The sequence below is a fragment of the Herpailurus yagouaroundi genome, unplaced genomic scaffold (assembly GCF_014898765.1).
Source record: "Herpailurus yagouaroundi ecotype Mexico unplaced genomic scaffold, PumYag 437, whole genome shotgun sequence".
Classification (NCBI taxonomy): Eukaryota; Metazoa; Chordata; class Mammalia; order Carnivora; family Felidae; genus Herpailurus; species Herpailurus yagouaroundi.
The window spans coordinates 1,039,505-1,062,362 of record NW_024412654.1 but is presented as its reverse complement, the minus strand read 5'-3'; the positions used below and the strand labels follow the sequence as shown (position 1 = coordinate 1,062,362).

The window sequence follows — 22,858 nt, the reverse complement described above, 5'->3', positions numbered from 1 at the left end:
CTTGTCCCCCCCCCACGCCCCGGGCCCCCCGGGCCCCGCCCCAGACCCGCGGATTCTTATGCCCACACCCCACTCCACGGGCCCTTCATCCCCATCTCCACATCCGGGGCTCCCTCGCCCTTACATCTCCCGGACACCTCATTCCGATCCCACACCGGGGGCCTCGCCAGCGGCACCGGAATCCCCCCAGGTGCTTACCTGGCCTGGGGGTGGCCTTCTATGGTTCTGGGATTCCTGGCCCCTGAGGAACCTTTACGCTTGGTTTTCAGAAGCACGACCTGGAGGTCGCAGTCAAGTGCATCAACAAGAAGAATCTGGCCAAGTCCCAGACACTGCTGGGGAAGGAAATCAAGATCCTCAAGGTGAGCGGGTGTTGGAAGTGATAGGGGAAGAGGGTGCTGGGTGAGCCTGCCTTGATCATAAGAAACTTGGGTTTCTGTCCTAGGAATTGAAACATGAAAACATCGTGGCTTTGTATGACTTCCAGGTAAGGCTCCAGGCTGCATTCTCGGTGGGGAGGGGGTACGCTACCCTCCCAGGCTGGCCTGGGCACAGCCTGGTCCTAGACCAGCCAAGTGCTGGAGACCCTGGTCAGTGGTGGAAGGTTCTAGTCCGGTGTCTCATGTTGGGAGAAGGAGCTGAGCACCTGTGTGTATACATCTCTGTCTGGGCTGCCCAGAACTCCGGAGACTTGATTCTCCATTCTCGGCCCAGTTCTGGGCCCGGGCTTCTCAGGGCACGTTGGGAGGGCCCCACAGGCACCAGGGAGCACCCCCGTTGGAGTTACTCTGACTGTTCGAGGTCTGGCTAGCTACTGCACAGCCCTCAGGGGCTGTCTGGCCCTGTGGCCCTGACCATGGGTCCTGTCCTCGGCGTAGGCAGGCCCGGGGCAGGGCAGTCCTGCCGGCCTGGCCCACCTGTCTGGGCCGGCTGGTTGTTTGTTGACATTGCTCCAGCGGCAGGGCATTGGCCAGTCTCTTCCTGCGTCAGGCTGGGGGAGGGGAGGGGCTGAGGGAGATTCCTTCTTGCTGGCAGTTGGGGCCAGACAGCCCAGGCCCGAGCAGCAGCGGCTGGGAGGCGGTCAGGCCCAGCGGGCTCAGGAGGCCTCAGCCGGGTTTCCTCACCGCCCCCAGGTCCCCCAGGGCCCGAGGTGGGGCCCCGCTTCGGCGAGCGTCCAGGACCCAGGACACCCGGTTTGGGGACGGGGAACCTGAGGCCGCAGATCTGCGGGCCAAAGTGCTGACTAATGATTTTGAAACCTGTTTACGGAGGCCACGGGACCAGCCCCTGGCTGAGGGGAAGTTCCCAGCCCGGCTGTCTGTGTTTTGGTGGCCTCCTCCCTCCTCCCCTGCTCTCCCCCTCCCCCTTCAGAGCTGGGCCGTGGCCTTGGGGGCTGTGGCGTGACGTGAGGTGACGGGCAGGGCACGGGTCCAGTGTGACAGCAAGTACCTGGAAGCCGGGCACTGGGCACAGAGACACTGTGTCCTGGGGCCAGGAGAGCGGCCCCCCTGCCTTGTCCGCCTCACACCTTTCCCTGTCCTCCCCCTCCTGGAGCCCCCGCCCTCCTTCCGTCCCCATCCCGGCCGCACCGCACACCTGCTTGTGGGCAATGCTTCTTCCTCTCTTGCTGGCAGTGAGTCAGCTCCCCTGCTTGGAGGAGGCGCTCGCTCGGAGGCCCATGTGGTCCCCCCACCCCCCGAGGCCAGGGTGTGGGCTGGCCCTCTGAGTCCGTGGACTCCACCGAGACACATGGGACCCGAGAAAAAATGGGCTTTTAAAACTAGGTAATAGATAACTTAGCTAAAAAAAAAAAAAAAAAAGATTATAAAGCGGACTTGGAAAAAGGTAACCCCTTTCCCTGTTGACCCCCATCTTACCCCGGAGGCACCCCCCCTCCCCCGCATACTGGTTGTTTCTGGATCTCTCCAGGGACAGAAACATGTTCTTACAAGCCCCTGTGCCACCACAGCGTCCACGGTCTGTGGGTATCTCAGGGAAGGATCTTTGTCACTCCACAGTGTCCCAGTGTGTGTGAGAATTACACCCTTCTCCCAAGAAAATTCCCCCTGAACTCCTGCGAGGTTACTGACCCTAAGCTCACACGCTGAAGCTGGATGACCTACTTTAGTCCTGGCTCTGCCCCTTAAACTAGCTGTGGGTCCTTGGGCAAGTATCTTAACCCCTCTGGGCATCCATCTCTTGCTGTGTTAGAGACGATGGCGTTGTGCTCGCATCTGTGTGCACACTTGCTGTTCCAGTTGTGTCCGTGGGTGTTCCTTGCGGTCACATTGGTACGATCGCCCCACATTGCAGGGCTGACTTTGCCCAACCCCAGCTGAGGGCACGGGTGTTTTTCCGGGATTCTGACATGTCAGCAGTGTGGGAGAGACTGGCCTTGCCCTCACTTCCGGCCACGTGTGTATCTGTAGCATGGGTTCCTGGACAGGAGTCCCTGGGTAAGGGGGGGACACATGCTTCTGGTTTGGGACAGTTGTCGGATTGCGGTCCCCAGAGGTGGGCCTGGACACGGTGCTGCATTCAGAAGGGCCGGTCTCCCCACATCCTTGCCAGGGGGGTGGTTATCAGACTTGCATCCTGGTGGAAAATGACATGTCCTTGTTTTTTCACTTGTCGTGAGTGAGGCGCAGCAGCCCGACGTGTGTATTAGGAAAACCACCTGTCCTACGCACGATCCCTGTTGGCCTTTAATCACTGAGGTTGGATGGCACTGTGCTTAACGACCGGCCGGCCCCCAGCCATATTGCCTTCCCTGAGCCCAGCTCCTCGATGTACTTTGTGTGACTTAGCTTGGGCAGGCTCGTCAGCCTCTTGGTGTCTCAGTGTTACCTGTAAAATGGGACATAACAGTACACCTGCGTCGTAGAGTGGTTGTGATGAGAAGCTGGGTCAATTTACATCAGGTGCCTAGATCTGTGGCTGCTGTATAACAGGTGCTATATAAATATTGATTTGTAGGAGCTCTTTATATATTAAGGAAAGCCCTTTTGTGATGGATTACCTTCTCTCAGGTTGTAGTTTTGTTTGTGGTCCTTATGGAATAGGGACATTTGTCAGGCTGATGTGGGTGGGGTGGGGGGGAGGGAGCTTTGGACTGTACTCTGTTCTGAGACACCGCTGACCATGCAGAGGCAGCTGCAGCCCGGCGCCTGGGGCCTTCCATTGAGGCCGCACCTGAGTGATCTATGGTATCTGGACGTGCTCTTGCCCGGGGAGGGTGGCCATTGCAGGAGTCAGGATATATAGGACTGTGCCACCCGCTGGGACCAGCCCTGCCAAGCATGCCCCAGGAGGAGGGCTGATGGCTACAGGCCTTGCCCTCCCAAGGCGGCTGGTTCCCACAGCTGGACGTGACTCACTCACCCAGGCCACCCAGCTGCGGACAGCTGTCCCACCTCCTGCTGACGTGTGGCCGGTAGGCACCTCTGTCCTGCTTTACTTTAGTGCCTTTCAGGACACTGCCAGTCCTCAGCCTTGCCGTCTGCTCTCTGAGAGGCGCCAGGGCCCCGGGGGCAGGGTGCGGGCCTTGTGGGTGCCCCTTGGCATCAGCCCCCGAGGTTAGGGCCTGTGAGTAGGCCTGAGGGTCTGGGCAGTTCTGGAAATGCTTGCAAACTTGTGTTATTGCTGTTTTACCGATTTTTTTTTTTTTTTTTAACTTAAAATTGTGAAGCATAATACATCCTGGGCAGTAGGAAACTCAGATTATTATGCTTTATGCAGCACTAGGCAGGACTCCTAGGTGAGGTAAGAGAGTGTGCTGGCCCCAGGGACCCGGCCCCCGAGCTTCTCCCTGCTGTGGGCCCCGTGGCCCTGCCATTCGCAGGGACCCCTCTCTGCCTGTGTGCTCTCAGCGCCGCGCTGGCCGCTGGGGCCCTGGTGCCTGCGCTGGATCCCACGGCCAGCCGCCCGGTCGGTGCCCTGGAGCACAGCTGCTGCTGGCACACGCGTGGCGTGTCCGTGGGCTCACTGGGTGTGCCGCGGCCGGGGCTTGGTGGCCCCCAGCGGTGTGTGTTCACTCGGTGTTCTCCGGGGATCGGGCCGGCTCACGCCCCCCTGCCCTGAGTGTCCCCCGGCATTTCCGAGTGGGGGGCGGTCCCAGCGCCGGGAGGAAGGGAGGGGGGGCAGGTGCCTCCAGGGAGCTGCCCGCACACAATGAGCAGCCGGGGAGGCTCCCCCGAGGAAGGAGGGGGGGCTGGGCATCCTTCCCTTCTGGTCGCTGTCTGGCAGAACCCCGGGGGCGGCTCTGTTCTGGCTCCCCCGGGCTTTGACCACCTTCCTGAGCGGGGACGGCTGGCCCCTGAGGAGGTAACTAGGTCAGCGCCGGCCCACCCACCCGGCCCAGCCCAGGCAGGGAGTTGGGATCCTATTAAGCAAAGCACCTTAGCGCCCCATGGCGGGGTGGCCTCCTACGTGCCTGGATGCCCGTGCCAGGCTGCTCAGGACGCCTGGCTTGGCTCCAGGGCCTGTGGGACCCTGGCAGGGGCGGGAGAGGGCTCTGTTTCGTCTCCCTTGCACCTCAGGCTGGGGACCCTCACCCCCTTTTTTGGGACTGCACAGGGAGGTAGTCAGGACTCAGTGTCCTGCTCAGCCCTGCCCACCCCAGCCACATGGGGCAGGGTTGCGGGACCCCTGTGTGTCCTGTTTCCTTCCCTCAGGTGGGCTGTGAGGTGGGCAGGACCTGCCTTGGCCTAGGGCGGCAGCTGGCCGCGGAGCAGTGAGGGCACCCGGTGTGGACATGGGGTCTGGCGGGCCCGTGCCTTGGCCACGTTTATGCTTCTTTCTTTTCTCTTTTTTCAAGTTTAGTTTTTTTTTTGGGGGGGGGGGCGGGGAGAGAGAGAGAGAATGAGCAGGGGAGGGGCAGTGAGAAAGGGGGAGAGAGGGTCTAAAGTACGCTCCGTGCTGACAGAGAGCCTGGTGTGGGGCTTGAACTCACGAACCGGCTCATGACCTGAGCTGAAGTTGGACCCTTAACCGATGGAGCCCTTCCCCCCGGCCCCGGGGCCCCACATTTCTGTTTCTGTATCAACGGGATAACGGGTCTCTCAGAACCAACCTGAAGATGAGAACACGCCAGTAATTCGCACCTGCCTCCCCAGGAGGGGAGCTCTCTCTGGGATGCGGCAGTCATCTGGAGCCGCGGGCAGCGCTCCCAGTCTTTTCAAGCATGGGGCCCGAGTCTAGACTGACCCCAAGGAGGTGGCTTGGTGCCTGGAGCCTAGGTGGTCTCTGTTCACCCCCAGGGAGCTGGGGAAAGCCAAACTTAGCCTGTGTGAAGGCCAGCAGCAGTGGGACTCCAGGCCCGTTTGGGTTGTGCTGGGTGGACAGGGGCAGGCTGGCTGTGGCCACTGAGGCGGCGCTGACCCCTCCCGGCCCGCCGACGGGCCCCTAGCAGTGACTGGCCTGGACGGGGGCCTGGGCACGGAGCCTGTCTGCAGAAGGGCCCCACGCGGGGGCCGGGAAGCCTGCTGGCTGCACCATCTCCCGGTCCCTGTCAGGGCCAGCGACCGTGCCGCCGGGCTCTCCTGGGACCTGGCTTGGTGTTGGCCCAGAGGCAGGCCGAGAACGAGCTTCCAGGCCTGGGCGTGCTTCCGGGCCTCGCCGGGGAAGTGGCCCGGCCTGCGCCAGCCCATGCGGTTAGGGTGTCACAGGCCTCTGAGGGCCCACCTCCCAGGTGAGGGGACAGATTCCAGCAGGAAGGGGCTGGTCTGAAGCTGTCGTCTGTCCCAGGGTGGTGGGAGACTCCGATGTGGCTCTCCTGGGTCACCCGAGCCTGAATGTCCCACGGTGAGGTTGGGTTGGTGCCCCGCCCTGGGCCCCAGCCCCACTGTGCTCTCTCCCCGCCGGCCCTCTGTGCCCCCTGCCTGGGAGGGCCCGCTGGGGATGAGGCTGACTCCCGGCCAAGGGCAGAGGGACAAAGATCAGAGGGGGAGGAGGAACCTAGGCCTCACTCTGGCCTGCCGCTCCCTGACTTGTTCCCTGAGGCTCCGTGAGCCCCAGGAAGGCTTCAGAGTGGTCTCGGGAAAAGAGGCCTCCGGGGAGGTGACAAGCTGTGACCCGTGGGGATGGGGCATGCCTGGGGTAGGCGGCGGCCAGGGGACCCAGGGCCCGGGGGGTAGGGTCTTTGGAGGGAGGGCCCCTGCCATCACAGTTGGACGCTTGCCCTGGCCGGGGTGTGGGGAAGGGTGGGAGTGGGGCCAAGGCCCTGTGCCGGTGTCCTAGGGTCTCAGGCACCGGGTGGACTCGTTGTGACTTCTGCTGAGGGGACCTTCTTTCCAGGGGAGGTAGTTGCGGGCTCTGGGGCACTCCCAGATTTGGAGAGGGGAGGGGGGCTGGCCAGGGATCTACACCTACTGCTCCCGCATAGCCCTGGCATTCCTGCCGGTCCTGGTGGGTCACTCCCTGGGGACACCCGGGGGGAACCGATGCTGTGTCTCTGTATTGCCCGTCACTTTGGCCCTGCCTGTCCTCGGTCGGTGGGTGAGTTTGGGGCTGTTCTGAGAGCTGAAGGGGCCTGGGCCTGAGTCTCAGCTCTACCGCTCTGCTGTGTGGCCCAGGGCAGGGCACTTGGCTTCTCTGGGCTACTCAAGACCAGAGTGTTCACGGTGTCCCCGGAGCTCACTGGTCAGTAGTAACTGGAGCACGCCCGGCAGGCAGCGGAGGTGGCCACGGTCAGGGTGATGGCAGGCAGGGAGCAGGTGGCCTGAGTGATGCCATCTAGCCCCTCCCTCTGCCCTCTGCAAGGTCCTGTGCCTGGAAGCTTCCCACCCCTCCTGGCCGCCAGTCCCTGCCCACCTGGCTGCCTCCGTCCTGGTCTCCGTGTCCCGTCCTGCCCCATGTGTGTGCCTGAGACTCCCTGTAGTTGCCCGGGGTTATCTCTCCCCTGCAGCTGGCTTGGAAGGACCTGCCTGTGGGGAGAGCCCCGCCCTCCCAGTGACAGGCCTGGGAGCGAGGGGTGGGGCGTGCTTGGAACAGGTCCCGAGGGGCTTCCGTGTTGGTCTCACTCTGCGGGTACAGCCCTGCTACCCAGCCGTCCCCCCGGGTTGTCCTTGCCCTGGACACACACCCTCCGTTGCAGCTCTGGGGGGCTTCTCGTTTGGGGGGTACTGACCTCAACGTGGGGTGTCACCCAGGACGGCAGCTTGTGTCTCTGCTCCGTGCCCACCTTGAGTCTGTGCTCAGGCCCCGACCCGGCCACAGGGGGGCCGAGCCAGGAGACCATTGTCCCACCAAGCGTGGGTGGGGGGCATCCCTGGGACCTGAGCAGGGGTGGGGGGGTGGCCCACTGCTGGAGGTCAGGCCTCTGGATCGTTGTCAGGTGCCCCCCCGCCAGAGGCCACTAGAAATGTCCTTGGAGCCATTTCCCTGCCCCTTCCCCGGCACCCCTTCAGGCCTCTCCCCACAATGCTTGGAGGACTTCTGCCGGGTCACAGACTTGCCTCCCTGCACAGTGCGGGGGTGGGAAGTTGGGGTTGTGTGTGGAGCAGAGAAGGGGCTTATGCTGTGGCTCCCCAGGCCCAGTGGTGTGCCGGCACCGAGGTCTGGGGGCCTTGCTGCCGGCTGGCAGAGCCCTGGCCTGGGGGAGAGCTGGGGACGGCTGTCTGGGGACAGCAGAGAGGTTAAGAGCCTGCCTGCTTGGCTGACCTGGCTTCTGGGGCCTTGTTACTTGGCCGTGACTTGGGGATGTCAGTGGCTGCATCCAGGTGGAGGCGTCCTGCCTGCGGACGAAGCCTCTGCTGGTGGCACGGGGCCCCGTGGGTGCCGGCTGTTGGGGTCGGTGGTGGGGGCCGTCTGCGCTGGCCTGGGCCGTGGGCTCCTCGGTCTCGTGGGGGTGGACCCCGCTGAGGATGGCAGCGGCGCCCAAGGCCACGGGTGGCTGAGAGCTGAGCCGGAGGCCGGCCTGTGCTGGGCTCAATGGGCTGGCGCCGACCTCGTGTGTTGGCGTCTCTGACGCTGGAATCGGGAGTGGCTTCTGAGGTTTGTGGGTTGAGGCCCTCGCACCCTGGCTGTGTCTTTCCTGGGGACCTGGGTCTTCACTGGCTGGGTAGGGCGTCAAGCTGAGCCCTGTTGAAACCTCAGGGCTGGGCCTGACCCTGATGTTGACAGTGACCTGGGCAGTTGAAGGTTGTCCCCCTGCCCGCCCACCCACCCCCACCTCTCCCCGGACCCCAGCCTCCTGCCCCAACTTGGCACATGGAGTGCTCTGATTGGCTGTCACTGCTGTCATTCAAGCCCACGTGCAATGACCTCAGAATCGAAACCCCGCAGCCCTGGGGCCCGCCAGGCCAGCTGTGCCCGTGCTCACTGGCCTCTTGCATGTAGCCCAGCTGGTGTTGAGGGCCTGGGTGCCAGGCGTCTGGGGCTCACTGAGGCCGAGGCGAGCTTCCTGGAGGACTGGTGGGGGGGGGGGGCCGGGTGGAGAGTGCTCCCCTCCACTTGTCATCGCCTCTTCTGTGTCCTGCAGGAAATGGCCAATTCCGTTTACCTGGTCATGGAGGTGAGTTCCTCCCGCAGGCCCGGCTGTGAGGGCGGGAGGCTGGACCCTGCTGGCTCCTGTACCTTGTCACCTGGGGGTTAGAAGCTGCTTGCACATCTGTGGGCTTAGGCTTAGGCTTAGGGCCACTACGTCAGGAGCCCCGGTGGCCCTGGCAGGTGCCTGAGGGGCGGTAAAACGCCTCCACTGACCTCTTCAGTATGGATCGCGAGGGCTGCCTGGCCCAGGAAGGAGGCCAGCAGCATGGGAGTGGGTGTAGGGTGGTGGGGAGGACGGGCGGGGCGGGGGGAGGGTCCGGCTGGGCCGCTGACCGGGCTGTGCCACTGGTGTGTTGCAGTACTGTAACGGCGGGGACCTGGCGGACTATCTACATGGTGAGTGGACGCCCCGTGGCCGGGAGGGCTGCGTGCCCCGTCTCACCCCGGCCTCGCCTGCGAGGTGGCCTGATGTGAACGAGGTCCCTGGGCTCGATGGAGGTGGCGGGTCCCCTGGTCCCCGCGGCACTCACCGGGGAAGACAGAAGGGGTGGTGGGCCCCCGCTGGGGGCACAGACGGGGTCAGAGCCGTCGGGAACAGCCTCGCGGGACAGATTCGGTCTGGAAGAGCCCCTCTTGAACGGGGCCCTAAGTGGTTTGTGGGGAGGCGTTGCCTCCCGACGGCCCCCGGGGGCCCCCCCCCCCCCGGCCCTACAGGGTCCCCGAAGCGCTCGGCCAGCTGGGCTGCAGGGCCCCCAGCAAGGCCTGGCTTCCCACTCAGGGCGGTAGGCCATCACCCACGCCCTCACCCCGGAGGGCAGGCCCTGGGGCTCAAGTGGTAACTGAGAAAGGGCATTAGGACAGAAGCACCTGGCGGTGGGTGGGGCGGTGGCACCGAGACCCGAGGGGCTGGGCGGCCAATGGGGAGAAGATGCCGGCCCCCTGGAGGCAGTGAGCCCGACCCACCCCGGGTGAGTCATGGGGGCTGCAGGAGGCACTGCGGATCGCCCTGGAGGGCCCGGAGGGGCGCGTTGTGCTGGGGGGGGTGGGGGGGCAGCCCCTCCCCCTGGGCGCCTGGGTGAGCCGCGCCCCCTTCTCCCTGCAGCCATGCGGACGCTGAGCGAGGACACCATCAGGCTCTTCCTGCAGCAGATCGCAGGCGCCATGCGCCTACTCCACAGCAAGGGCATCATCCACCGCGACCTGAAACCCCAGAACATCCTGCTGTCTAACCCCGGCGGGCGCCGCGCCAACCCCAACAACATCCGCGTCAAGATCGGTGAGGCCGGGGCTGGTGGGGGCCCAGGGCGCCGCGCAGGGAGCCCGAGAGCTTCGGCCGCCCTGCTCACGCGCCCCTCCTCCCCCGCAGCCGACTTCGGTTTCGCCCGGTACCTGCAGAGCAACATGATGGCGGCCACGCTCTGCGGCTCTCCCATGTACATGGTAGGTGGGCCGCCGCCAGCCCCTGCTGCCCCTGCGGGGCCGGGCTCCCTCCCGTGGCCGTGGCCGTGGCCTCCCCTCGGGTGGCGGCCTGAGCGGCTGTGCCGCTGTTTCCCACCACCCCCGTGGCAGTCGGGGCACACAGTCCGGTCACCAGGCGTGGCCACGTCTCTTCTTGCCCCCGACGCCGACCTGGACCGTCGACCCCACAGGCCCCCGAAGTCATCATGTCGCAGCACTACGACGGGAAGGCCGACCTGTGGAGCATCGGCACCATCGTGTACCAGTGCCTGACGGGGAAGGCGCCCTTCCAGGTGAGCGAGCCTCAGGTCAGGCGGGGCCGGCTGCTGATTTGCACCCCGACGTTCCCCTCTGGGTCCCAGCTGGGCCGCCAAGGGCTACTGCCCCGCAGCCTTCCCCCACGAGAGTGCAGCGCAGCCACGGTCACGTCAGGGCCGCGGCTGGAGCGCGCGGGCTCCGGAGTGGTCCGTGTGCCCGCCTGTGTGTCTGGGCCGAGTCTTGTGCCCTGCCCCCCCTGCCCGGGCCAGTGCTGGCGTGATGCACTGCGTTGGCGTCAGGCCCCGGGGCGCTGGGCGCCGCATTTGGTAAGCGGCAGCCTGCTCGGCGGTGGGATTCCAGAGGGCGCGCTCAGGGCTCTGAGCCCACCAGGCAGCTCTCGCTGTTGCCAGCTTGCCCCTCAGCCTGCTTTGAGTGCCTGGTGACCCAGGCTGGCCCGCTGGCTCCCCATACCTCTCCCGGTCCCTCGCCATCAGCCCCGGGAAGCTGGGGTGCTCTCTTGCTCTCGGCTGCACGCTCGTCCTGGACTCAGTGCCTGGCACCACAGTGGTGTGCAGTGGGCAAACAGAAGACCACATACGTGCCAGCCAGCCGCTCCCCATGGGACACAGTGCCCGTGGGGAGGGGAAGGCTTATTCTGGGGTCCTTTCCAGGGTGGGGCTCACGGAGTAGTTAATTTCAAGAAGCAAACCTCCAGTCATACCAGGGGCCTGGCCGCCTCGCTTCTGGCCCGCCTGACACTCCCCGTGCCGTCCCGGTGGTCCACGGCCTGGATGGGGGAGGAGGGGAGCCCGTCCCAGGAAGCCTGGAGGGCGTGTGGTGTTCGGACCAGGGCCCCGACTCTGGCCGGGGGACCTCCCGGGCGGCCTAGATGCTCATGCTGCCCTCCCCCCCAGGCCAGCAGCCCCCAGGACCTTCGCCTCTTCTACGAGAGGAGCAAGACCCTGGTGCCCACGTAAGTGCCCTCGCCTCCACCCCCCTCCCCACCCGCCCCAGATGGGCAGCCGCATCATGCTGTCTCCCGGCCCCGCCGCAGCATCCCCCGGGAGACGTCCGCCCCGTTGAGGCAGCTACTGCTGGCCCTGCTGCAGCGCAATCATAAGGACCGCATGGACTTCGGTGAGCGAGGGCCCTCCTGGCCGCGTGCCCCCCACCCTGGGCTCCTGGATGCCTACGGTCCCTGCCCCGGCAGCCCGGGGCCGTGAAAAGCGCGGTCTTGCTGCGGGAAAGCCCTGGGCGGGTGGGGGGCCGGCCGGGACGGGGACTGCGGTCCCAGAGGGAGTCTCGGGTGGCGCGGAGTTCCATCTTACCTCCGGGGGCCCCCGGGGCCAGGGCTCTCAGACGCCTCACTCACCCACCCTCCTTCCTGCAGACGAGTTCTTCCATCATCCTTTCCTTGACGCCAGTGCCACTGTGAAGAAGTGTGAGTCCCCCGAGGGCCTGGGGGCCCCCAAGGCTGTGGGGGGGCTCGCGCACTGCTGACTCCGTGCGGCAGGTTTAGAGGGATAGGAGCTGGGGCTGCCCTTGCCGGTGCCCGGGTCCTCTGGGTGGGCAACGGCGGGTTCCGCTCAGTGCGCTGGTAGGTGTGCACCTGCTGCCGCTGGGCGGGCCTTGGCGGACTGGGGAGGGAGGAGTGGGGATGGTGCCCGCGCGCTGACCTGTGCCCTCGCCAGCCCCTCCCGTGCCCGTGCCCTCGTACCCGAGCTCCGGGTCCGGCAGCAGCTCCAGCAGCAGCTCCACCTCACACCTGGCCTCCCCCCCGGTGAGTCAGCCGCGGGGGGCCCGACCCTGGGGTTTGGGGCGTGTAGATGTCCCACCGGGGTCAGAACGGTACCGGGACGCTTGCCTTTATTACTGTGGTTTTGTCTGATCCGCTCACACAAGGTGTGCCAGACACGTTCTGATGATGAAACGTCGAAGCGTGAGAAGCTGGCAAAAACCCCTTTTAGCCGCTCCCCCCCCCCAGCCCTCGCGTCCCAGAGGCTGACCCGCTAGGTGTGGGTCCGTGTTCTTCAGGGCCTCCGTGAGCGCTGGTGTGCGCTCACGGGAACGGGGGCAGGGAGGCCTTGAGTCCTGGGGACCGCCGGGGAGTCCCCGGCACCTCGGCACGGGGAGGGGGGCGAGGTCTGCGAGGGTGCGCAGAGCTGGGGGGCCAGGGCCGTGCCGGAGGCAGACGTTCGACGCTTTATGATAGCGCACACGGCCTCCCTTTCAGGCCTTTGCGGGCCCATGGAGGAGCGGGGGCAGGGCTGTGTGTCACTGAAACAGGGGTCTCCCCAGGAGCTCCGTGCCAGCTGGGGGCACAGCGTTTCAGAAACCGATGGGAGAAGGGGTGCCCCCTGGGCAGGAGAGCGGATCGTCCCCTTCCCCGGTGCCCAGCAGCCCCTTTTCCACCCGGGCCCTGGGGCCGGGTCTCAGTGGCCTCCCCTCTGACCCCCAGTCCCTCGGGGACATGCAGCAGCCGCTACAGAGGACACTGACGTCCCCGGCCGACGCTGCTGGCTTCCTGCACGGCTCCCGGGGCTCCGGCGGCAGCAGCAAGGACTCGTCCTGCGACACAGATGACTTTGTCATGGTCCCGGCTCAGTTTCCAGGTCGGGGGCCAGGGTTTGCTTCATTGTGAGCTTGCGTGCGTGTGCTCGTGATGCTTTCTCTGCCTGTGGGCCCTCAGGGTGGGTTCTGGGAGCTGTACTGCGTCAGCCAGGCGAGAGTCCAAGCCAAGTCCTGCCGGTCACCAGTGGGTGGTGCGGAGCGAGTGCCTGTGCTCAGGCCCTGCCCTCCCCCCCACCCGCCATGCAGGGCACCTGCTCGCAGGAGGGAGCTGCCAGCGCAGTTCTGAGCACAGGCAGGGCTCAGGCCTCTGGGACAGGCCCAGCCCCTCCCTGAGCCCGCTCCGGGGGTCCCGGTGTCCTCTCATGCCCCTGGACGTTGACGCTTCCTTTTGCTGCCCTTGGCCATCTCATGACTTGGGTCAGTCAGACAACGGGCCCACGTTGGGCAAGGCGAGGAGGACCGTTGGAGTGGTTGATGGGGCAGATGCGGGACCCAGGGTGCCAGAGGAGGGCTTAGGCCCGGACTGGGAGCCGGGGGTGACCGGCCTGGGCTTGGCTGAAGGCTGGGGTATGCACAGAGCACCCAGGGTCTCCCTCGAGAGCCCCGAGGTCCAGTCAGGTAGAGGGAGTCCCCGGTGCACATCACAGGGGGACCTGGGAGCACGGCTTCCTCCCCCACTTTGTCTCACGAAGCCGCCCTTCCTGGAGCCTCCAGCCACTCCCTGGAATTGAGTGCGGGGTCACCCGGGAGCCGGGGTGGGTGAGGTGGCCCAGGTGGGTGGAATGCACACTTGTCCTGATGCCCAGCCTGCCCCGTCTCCCACCCGCAGGTGACCTGGTGGCCGAGGTGGCTGGAGTCAAGCCCCCACCGGACAGCCTGATGTGTAGTGGGTAAGCCCCCTGCCCTGTGCTGCCCCCTAACCGTTTTGGGACACGGACGTGCTGGCTCCGGCCGGTTGTTCTTCTGCCCTGCCTGGGTCCAGTCGGCCTGAGGTGTGTCCCACCTATGTGCTCTGTCCCCACCAGGAGCTCACTGGTGGCCTCGGCTGGCCCGGAGAGCCGTGGCCGGACCCCTTCTCCTTCCCCACCCTGCAGCAGCTCTCCAAGCCCCTCCGGGTGAGCAGAGGCTGGGGTGGTACAGTGTTGGGAGTGGCCCAGAGGCAGGGTTAGGGCCTCCAGCCCAGGTCTGGCTTTGTAGATAGCACTTGAGTCTGGAGGTCCTGTCTCAGTTCGGGCCTCGAGGACACTGGGCTTCTCGTGGGTGGTGGCCCACGGGACGGGGCTGTGGTCGGAGGGATGTAGACCCGGGAGCGGGGAGCTGTGGGGACTGCTAGGGACCAGTGTGGCCACCACCCCGTCCCCATCCTGCAGGGCTGGGTGTGCTCGGGTTCCTAGAGCCCAGGTCGGGAGCAGGCCCAGCCTCACTGTCCTTTGCCTGGCCTTTTTCCACATGTCCCAGTGGCTGGTCCCATCCAGAGTGCACAGTGTGCATGGGGTGGGGTGTGAACAGTTCCTGCTGCCTGAATGGTGGCAGTGCTGGGCACATGCAGAGGCGGGGAAGCAGGTGGCCCGGGTGGCCTCTGCCCCAGGATGTTTGAGCCTGGGGTTCAACCCGGTGCACTGTCTCCCTCGACCGCCCCCCTGCTTCTCCCTACCACAGCCGGGCCGGCGCGTTCAGCAGCAGGTGCGGTGTGTCTGTCCCCATCCCAGTGCCCACGCAGGTGCATAATTACCAGCGCATTGAGCAGAATCTGCAGTCACCCACCCAGTACCAGACCGCACGGTGAGTCTAGTCACCCCTCACCACCCACCTCTGTGATTACAGGGGCTCCCCCTAGCGGCAAGGCATGCCCTACAGCGCTATAGTAAGGGTCCCACTACAGGGTTGTCTCACATGCACAGGTGTGCAGGCTGTGCACTGTGTGACTCTCACCATCACAATTTACATTGTGGACATGCACAGATCCTACATTTATTGGGACAGCTTTCTGGCAGATATCACTATCGTGTTTTGTCTTAGAAAGACCGAGATGGAGCCCGTAGGGGAGCAGGAGAGAGGACCAGAGGGAGAGAGAGTGAGAATCCCAGTATCTGCTCAGTGCAGAGCCCGACTTGGGGCTCGGTCTCACGGCCCTGGGATCATGGCCTGAGCCGAAATCGAGAGTTGGATACTCAACCGACTGAGCCCCACCCAGGTGCCCCTACAAGACCCGATACTGATTTCTCACTAACTCCAGTGAGCACAACAGGAGAAGGCCTTTCTTTTGTAATTCCCAGAAGGCCCTGTGGGCCAGTGTCGTCCTGGCAGGGACTGTGACCTCAGGCGTGAGGATGCCCCCAGGAAACACGGGGTCTCTACTCCCTAGTTATCGCTGTAGGCAGGAGGGTGAGGGGTGCAGTCCTCCCGAAGGCGCCTGGTGAGGCCCGTTATTTGAGTGGAGGAGGACGAGCCATCTGGCCTGGCCGTGACCCTCGCTGCACGTGGCTGGGGGCCTCACCTCATGCCTGCTTGTGCCCCCAGGTCCTCTGCCATCCGCAGGTCGGGCAGCACCAGCCCCCTGGGCTTTGCCCGGGCCAGTCCGTCGCCCCCGTCCCACGCCGAGCACGGAGCTGCCCTGGCCAGAAAGCTTTCCCTGGGCGGGGGCCGGCCCTACACACCATCTCCACAAGGTGAACCTGGCGCCCTGGCGGAGGATCCTGAAGCGGTCCTGGGCATCTCCCCGGGCTGGGGGGGGCGGTGGGGAGACTGGCTGTCTGTCAGGGCGTGACTCTGGTGATTCCTCTCTCCTCAAGCTGGAATCATCCCCGAGCGGCCGGGCTGGAGCGGGGCGCCCTCCCCACAGGCACCCGAGATGCGGGGCGGGAGATCCCCTCGTCCAGGTAGGTGCGGCCCTGGCCCCGGGGCAGGAGGGCAGAGCTGGCGAGGGCTGCCTCCCTTCTTACAGTTAGGGGAAGGCGGGAGCCCCGCCAGACGGGTTTCACCATCTCAGGCTCAAGCCTGGAGACCGTACAGGTGCACTCGGGGATTCAGTCTCTGCGCCCACCACACGGTCTGCCTTGTGCACCGTCGGAGCGGTGAGGGTGGAGGGCATAGTTAAGATTGAGGGCCTCACGTACGCGCTTCTGCTTGGTGGTGGCGTGTGCCCGGCTGGGTGGCCCCCACATGGCAGTGACCGGGTCTTGTCCTGTCCTGTCCCAGGCTCCTCTGTGCCCGAGCACTCTCCCCACGCTGCCGGGCTGGGCTGCCGCCTGCACAGTGCTCCCAACCTGTCGGACCTGCACGTTGTCCGCCCTAAGTTGCCCAAGCCCCCCACGGACCCGCTGGGGGCCGCGTTTGGCCACCCCCAGTCCAGCCCCCCGCAGCCGTCCCATGTGCTGCAGTCCTGCCGGCCCCTGCGAGGCTCGCCCAAGCTGCCTGACTTCCTGCAGCGGAACCCCTTGCCCCCCATCCTGGGCTCCCCCACCAAGGTAATGGGGCCGGGAGCTCGGTGGGGACAGGGAGGCGGGGAGGGGTCGGTCCCGGGAAGACCTCAGAGGGTGGCTCTGTACTGAGGACCTCGTCCCGTGCACCTGCGCAGGCCGTCAGTGCCCTGCCTGGCAGGGTTCCCAGGGGACGGGGCCTGGGAACGGGGAGCTTTGGGCCCAGAAATGTGAAAGGTGCCACACGTGCTCCAGGACTGCTCTGGGCAAACTTCTCTCCTCAGCCCTTGCCGTAGTTCCCTCCTCTGTGAGGTGCGGCCAGGCCCTGTAGGCACGGCCGCGGCGGTCCTAGGGGCGTGCGCGTGCGTGGAGGCGCGGCCACGGGGGGGTGGGGGGTGGGGGGGTGGTCCTAGGGACGTGCGCGTGCGCGTGCACGTGCGTAGAGGGTATTGCGCTTCCTCCCGCACGTGCCGGTCTTGTGTCTGCGGTGCAGACCTGGGGGTGGAGGCCGCGCGGGTTCTGGGCCGCTGATGCCTTCACGGCGGCCCTTCTCTGCACCCTGTGTGCGCCTCCTAGGCTGTGCCTGCCTTCGACTTCCCCAAGACCCCCAGCTCCCAGAACCTGCTGACGCTCCTGGCCCGGCAGGGCGTAGTCATGACACCGCCTCGGAACCGGACGCTGCCCGATCTGTCAGAGGCCGGACCGTTCCAGGGGCAGCAGCTGGGCCCTGGCTTGCGGCCCCCCGAGGACACCAAGAGCCCCTTTGGCAGGTGTGCGGGAGGGACTCCTGCCGTCGCGTTCTCTCTGGGGAGGGAGGAGAGGCCCGAGTAGGCCTGTGTGTGGGGAGCGGCCTGCTCTGCACCTCTTCCCCTGTGACCCTTTCCGAGTCTCACTCTGCGCGTCCGTCCGGTGGGGGATGCTGCCTGCTCCAGGGTGGGTGGAAGACCGCAGGGCCAGCATACGTGCAACCAGTGCTGCGTGAGGTCTGGATGCGGCAGGCTGCGCTCAGGCCCTGGCTGGGCAAGGACCCACAGGCCGGCTCATCCCCGCTGCTCACCCCACAGGTCCCTCAGTACCGGGCGCCTCACCGATCTGCTCCTTAAGGCTGCGTTCGGGACCCAGGTCCCTGACTCCGGGAGCACAGACAGCCTGCAGGAGAAGCCTATGGAGATCGGTGGGTGGGCGGGGGGCTGCCCCGCGGTGGGGGTGGAGGCAGGCCGCCGGCAGCAGGCCCCGAGCGCGTCTTCTCTCTTGCAGCGCCCTCTGCTGGCCTCGGAGGGACCCTGCACCCCGGAGCCCGTGCTGGGGGAGCCAGCAGCCCATCTCCCGTGGTGTTTACCGTGGGCTCGCCCCCCAGTGGGACCACACCGCCCCAGGGCCCCCGTGCCAGGATGTTCTCAGGTGAGGACCCCGTGGGGAGCCTCCAGGCTGCAGGGGGTGAGTGGTCCACGCGGATGGGTCAGGACAGGTCGGGAAGCCTGAGGCTCTGACATCCTCACACGAGGGGCAGGGATAATGCCCACAGCACCCGCCTCTGCGGCGCTCTGGGTGCGCGAGCCCCGGGCCACGCAGATGCCCCCAGCTATGGCTCCTGGACTGGGGGGGACCCGCCTGCAGCAGGGGCAGGAGCCAGGGTGGACGGAGTTCCCAAATGTGAACTGAGGCCAGTAGCTGGAGGGAGGGGCGCCCAGTCGGGGTTGGGGAGGGGTCTGGCGGGGAGTTGTGGGAAGTGCGTCCTGCATGTGCGAGTGTCACAGCTGGGGCCCTGTCCCCACAGTGGGCTCCTCCGGCTCCCTGGGTTCAGCCGGCTCCTCCTCTGCCCGTCACCTGGCTCCTGGAGCCTGCAGCGAGGTGGCCCCGGAGGTCCCGGCCCCCGGCCACTGCCGCAGCTTTGCCGATCCCGTCACCGCCAACCTGGAGGGAGCTGTGACCTTCGAGGCCCCCGACCTCCCCGAGGAGACGCTGATGGAGGTGAGCCCCGCGTGCGGCAGGCCCACGGACGGCGGGGCTGGGGTGGGTCGCAGCCCCCACTTAGCTGCCCGCTTCCCCCCAGCAAGAGCACACCGAGATCCTGCACGGCCTGCGCTTCACTCTCGTCTTCGTCCAGCACGTCCTGGAGATCGCGGCCCTGCGGGGCAGCGCCGGCGAGGTGGCCGGGGGCCCCGACTTCCAGCTGCAGGAGAGCGTGGTGGCCGACCAGATCAGCCTGCTGAGCCGGGAGTGGGGGTGGGTGTGCCTGGCGGGGCCTGGGGTTGGGGGAGGGGGGGGGTGGCCGGGGGGCCGGGGTCTCCGAGCCCGAGCCGCCTGACGCGGGTGCCGCCCTCCAGCTTCGCGGAACAGCTGGTGCTCTACCTGAAGGTGGCCGAGCTGCTGTCCTCGGGCCTGCAGACCGCCATCGACCAGATCCGGGCCGGCAAGCTGTGCCTGTCGTCCACTGTGAAGCAGGGTCAGTGCTGGAGGCCAGAGACTGGGCATGTGAGGGTCCGGGAGGGCCGGGGAAATCCCTGGACAGAGAGGCCAGGTGGAGATGGGTGGGAGGGGGTCACCTGGGAGCAGCAGGGGGTGGGGGCTGGTCCCAGGGAAGGGCTGGGAGGTGGGTGGGAGGGGGTCACCTGGGAGCAGCGGGGGCGGGGGGCGGGTGGTCCCAGGGAGGGGCGGGGAGGTGGGACGATGGCAGTCCCGGGGGTGGCCTGAGCTGACGGTGGCGGTGCCCGTCCCCCCGCCTGCCCACAGTGGTGCGGAAGCTCAATGAGCTGTACAAGGCCAGCGTGGTGTCCTGCCAAGGCCTGAGCCTGCGCCTGCAACGCTTCTTCTTGGACAAGCAGCGGCTCCTGGACCGCATCCAGAGCGTCACTGCCGAGAAGCTCATCTTCAGCCACGCGGTGCAGACGGTAGGGCGGGTGGGGCGGGCGACGGCAGCGTGGGGGCCGGGGTGGGGCATGAGTCGGTGCCGGGCTGGTGCCCTCCGGGCCCGGTCTGGCACCGGGAGCCCGCCTGGCTTTTGGCCCCAGTGCCGGGGCTCCGCAGCCCAGGGGGCATCCCTGGCCACACCCCTCTGCGAGAGTGACTCCGTTTCCCCAACTGTGAAGCCAGAGGCCTGGTTCTCAAGCTTCTTGGTGGGTGAGTGTTCTCTGGGAGAAGCCGCTGCGGGCAGCCGCGGGAGCCTGGGCCTTCTCTGCTTCCGCGGCTTTGGGGTCTTTCTGCCTCCAAAGAATGGGCTCCAAGGAGGCGGCGGTTCCTGCGAGAACGCGTTTCTGTAGCAGCGAGAACGCGTTTCTGTAGCATAAGTGCGCAGCCTGAACAAAGGTCTGGGGAAGTCGGCCTCCCCCTCCCTGGCGGTGACCGCTGATGAGTTAGGCCATCGCAGGCAGTAGTGAGCACGCCTGCCAAGGGGGCGCCCTGCCCGCCACCGCCGGCCTACTTGGGGCAGTGTTGGCCGGCTGGTGGCGCAGGGCTACGCGGGCCTGTCTGGGCCTCCGAGTGGCACCAGCAGCCCTCACGGCGTGCCCCCGATGTGTGTGCCAGATGGTCCTGGGGACCGCCGGGCCCGGTGCGGGGCTGCCAGGGCAGCTGGGCTGAGCCCCCCGCTTCCCCGGAGCAGGTGCAGTCGGCCGCCCTGGACGAGATGTTCCACCGTCGGGAGGACTGCGTCCAGCGCTACCACAAGGCTCTGCTGCTCATGGAGGGGCTGCAGCACCTCCTTGCCGACCAGGCAGACGTGGAGAGCGTTGCCAAGTGTGAGTGCCGCAGGCCAGCCCCGGAGGGGCGGGGAGAGGTGGGCAGTTCGGGTCCCCTGACGGTGTCTCCCTCGCCACAGGCAAGCTGTGCATCGAGCGGAGGCTGTCCGCACTGCTGACCGGCATCTGTGCCTGACTGCGGGATGCCTGAGCGGCCGGATCTCCTGCCGATCCCACAGGCTTGGGGGCGGCCAGCTGGCCGGGCTTGAAGGGACAAGCCTGCGGCCTCGGTGCTGCTCGCTGGCGTCGGGAGAAGGTCGGGGGCTCCCGCAGAGCCAGGCCTCGAGCTGCGCGTCTGCGTCCTGAGCTCTGCCGCGGTGGGCTTCGGCGTGCTGGGAAGGCCCCGGGCAACCCCGGTACAGGCCGGGGCCCCCGCCTCGCAGGTTAGCAGAGCTCTCCCGGCCAGCAGTCACGACTTCCCTTGGCCGCCTCGCTGGCAGCGGGGGCACGTGTGGCCGGACCACCGGGCGGCCCCAATGCCCGCCGCCGCGTGGAGGATGAGCAGAGGCCCCGAGACCGCTCTACCCAGGAAAAGGTGCGGCCCCCTGGTCCCCCTCCTTCCCCAAGACCACCCACCCAGCTTTGTGAATCACGGAGCACTTTATGCAGGCGGCCCTGGAGCAGGACTGCCCGCCAAGTCCCGCGTGTTGCTGCGGGGCGTGTGTATATACCTATATACATATATACATATATACATAGTCGTGCGAGCGTGTGCGAGCGTGTGCGCTGTGCCTGCTGCCGGGACCCTCTCGGGGAGACACAGACCTCTTATTTAAATGTTCTTGTAGGGACAGACAGTACGAAGCACCAAGCTTTCTGAACCCAGGACAGACGTTGAAGTCTATTCCACTTTACTCCTGAAATGTGTCTTATTTTTCTGCAGCTCTTTTTTTTTTAACAGAAGAAGACAATTTGTAGTTTGTTTTGGAAGGGTGGGGCAGGACGGGCGGGTCCTGGTATTGCGCGCGCACACACGTGGGTGGAGGTAGGAGGTGTCTGTCACGGTGGGCCCCTCCCCCGCCCTGCCCCGCCCCCGCCGTCCCCGCCGTCCCCGCCCCGCCTGACCAGGGGCTGTTTTGTGCAAAGTCTCCCATCCAGCTTTCACGGTGGGTTTTGATGCCAAAGTCGTGTGTGGAGCTCCCCCACCCCCACCCCAGGCTGGGTCCTGGCTGCCACTGGGGAGCCCGGGGGTCTTCCTGGCCTGCCCGGCCCTGCCTCACCCCCCTCGTCTATATCCTGGAGAGGGTCGAAGAAGCCTGCCGGAGTCCAGGCACCCTGGGTGAGGGGTTTAATGTCTTACATCAAGACGCAGACATCTTTGTGTTTCTTTCTTTGCAATACTTGAAATATTGCCACTGTGCTTGGACTTAGAACCAGCCCCGCGACTTGTTCCTCGCTGCACGGAACGTGTTCGTATTTATTGCTTTATGGTCGGCTGAGACCCAGGCCACCGGGACGCTGGTGCCACGGGAGGGGACTGGTGGGTGCCCACGCGGGCTGCCGGCCGATCCTGTTCTTCACGAGACAGCACCTGACTCTTGGTCTACTTTAAAAGGAGTTTTGTGTGACCCCCCCCCCCCCCATTTGCATTAAATTGTGTAATACCGATTTAAGGAAATAAACCTTTGGAATTGAGTGGGTGTGGCTGACGGTTGATTTGTCACCATCTCTAGTGTTGGGTCACACACCGCGTTCCGGGTGGCCTTCAGTAGCGCGGGAGTCTGGCCCTGCATGTGCTGGCTGCTGGGCTTAGCCTGGGGCTCAGACCCCCAGGGCTCAGGTGTGCAGATGTGAGTTTGAGGCTGTGTCCATCCCCCGGGGCACCAGGGCCGCCTGTCCTCGTCCCTGAGGGGGTCCGGGAGGGGGTGTGGGTTGTGAGGGGAAGCAGCGCTGGACTGCTCCCTCTCCGGCGCTCTTGATTCCGCCCTGATTCCGGCTGTGCTGTGGTTGGTTGCTTTTCCTTTACGGCTGGTGACCTTCGGCATCATTTCATGTGCTCGATGGGCCGCTCTTAGGATTGCATTTTTAAAGCTACAGCTGTTCTTGTGACTTAAAAATACCTCATTACCGAAAAGGCTAACCGCAGTAAGACATGAAAGCTTGTGGGGAGGTGGTGTCAGAGGCAGCAGAAGGTGGGGCCTGGAGGCCCGGGCCCGGAGGCTCCCTGCAGACCCCACGGTGCTGGTGGGGAAGGGGGTGGGCTGGCGGGAGCCATCCGCTCTGTGGGGCTCCTGGTACGTTAGTAACAGGAAGGAACGCCCAGGGGATTAGGACAGTCGTGGCATTTTGTTGCTAAATTAGACTTCAGAGTGCCCACACTCCCCACCAGCCCTCCTTCCGTTTCTCTGATTGTCCACACCTTGGGTGGGTGGGGGACATGTGGACCTACAAGGACACACGCCATCTCCCTGGGGCCATAGTACACGTTAGGGCCCACTTGCTGCCGTCCGTCTGTGGGTCGGACAGATGAACGATGATGTGTATCCACCATCACGGCATCACACAGAGCAGCCTCACTGCCCCCTGACCCTCTGTTCTGCCCGTTCCCTCCCCCCAGCCCCGGCAAACCGGGTCATTTCACTGCTGCCATAGTTTTGAGTTTTCTAGAATGTCCTAGAGTTGAAATCCTATAGCCTGCAGCCTTTTCGGACTGGTTTCTTCCATTTAGTAACGCACGTTTAAAGTTTCTTCACGTCTTCATGGCTCACTTCCTTCTAGCTCTGAATGTTACTCCGTTGTCTGGATGGATCACTTTATCCAGCTCCAAGTTTTAGCAGTTAAAGCTAAAACTGCTATAAACATCCCCTGTGCAAGAACCTGGTGGTAAGGGGCAGGCCCAGGAGGGCTCGTCCTGGGGTGCAGCAACTCTGCGGGAAGGACCGGCTCCTTTCTGTCCTACGACCTCACGTGTCCCTGCACGTTCCAGGC

General features: G+C 65.4%; 1 protein-coding gene and 1 long non-coding RNA gene across 2 annotated transcripts in view; one reads left to right on the top strand and one right to left on the bottom strand.

Annotated features, from left to right (window-relative positions):
* LOC121022737 (uncharacterized) overlaps nt 1–312 on the bottom strand; it is a 7,784-nt gene extending 7,472 nt beyond the window's left edge. The window contains exon 1 of the long non-coding RNA XR_005787088.1: nt 199–312. This is a non-coding gene — a long non-coding RNA (uncharacterized LOC121022737). The remainder of the gene's footprint in view (nt 1–198) is intronic.
* Nucleotides 28–21,565, top strand: ULK1 (unc-51 like autophagy activating kinase 1). The gene is made up of 28 exons (XM_040464152.1): nt 28–190; nt 270–362; nt 446–487; nt 8,480–8,512; nt 8,847–8,883; nt 9,590–9,763; nt 9,854–9,927; nt 10,137–10,238; nt 11,118–11,176; nt 11,258–11,340; nt 11,594–11,644; nt 11,895–11,983; nt 12,662–12,815; nt 13,604–13,664; nt 13,800–13,889; nt 14,434–14,556; nt 15,295–15,443; nt 15,567–15,653; nt 15,973–16,241; nt 16,770–16,963; nt 17,258–17,367; nt 17,451–17,594; nt 17,971–18,164; nt 18,247–18,419; nt 18,521–18,639; nt 18,927–19,084; nt 19,795–19,930; nt 20,011–21,565. Exons 1-28 carry the CDS (start codon nt 59–61, stop codon nt 20,064–20,066), a joined length of 3,186 nt encoding a protein of 1,061 aa, XP_040320086.1. The 5' UTR covers nt 28–58; the 3' UTR covers nt 20,067–21,565.
* Nucleotides 21,566–22,858: the final 1,293 nt, after the last annotated feature.

Bases quoted from the DNA above. Each gene is read 5' to 3' on its own strand.
- ULK1 (XM_040464152.1), top strand. From the start codon at position 59: ATGCCCACACCCCACTCCACGGGCCCTTCATCCCCATCTCCACATCCG. The intron at 11,341-11,593 runs GTGAGCGAGGGC...TCCTTCCTGCAG, and splicing joins TAAGGACCGCATGGACTTCG to ACGAGTTCTTCCATCATCCT. The intron at 19,931-20,010 runs GTGAGTGCCGCA...CCCTCGCCACAG, and splicing joins CGTGGAGAGCGTTGCCAAGT to GCAAGCTGTGCATCGAGCGG.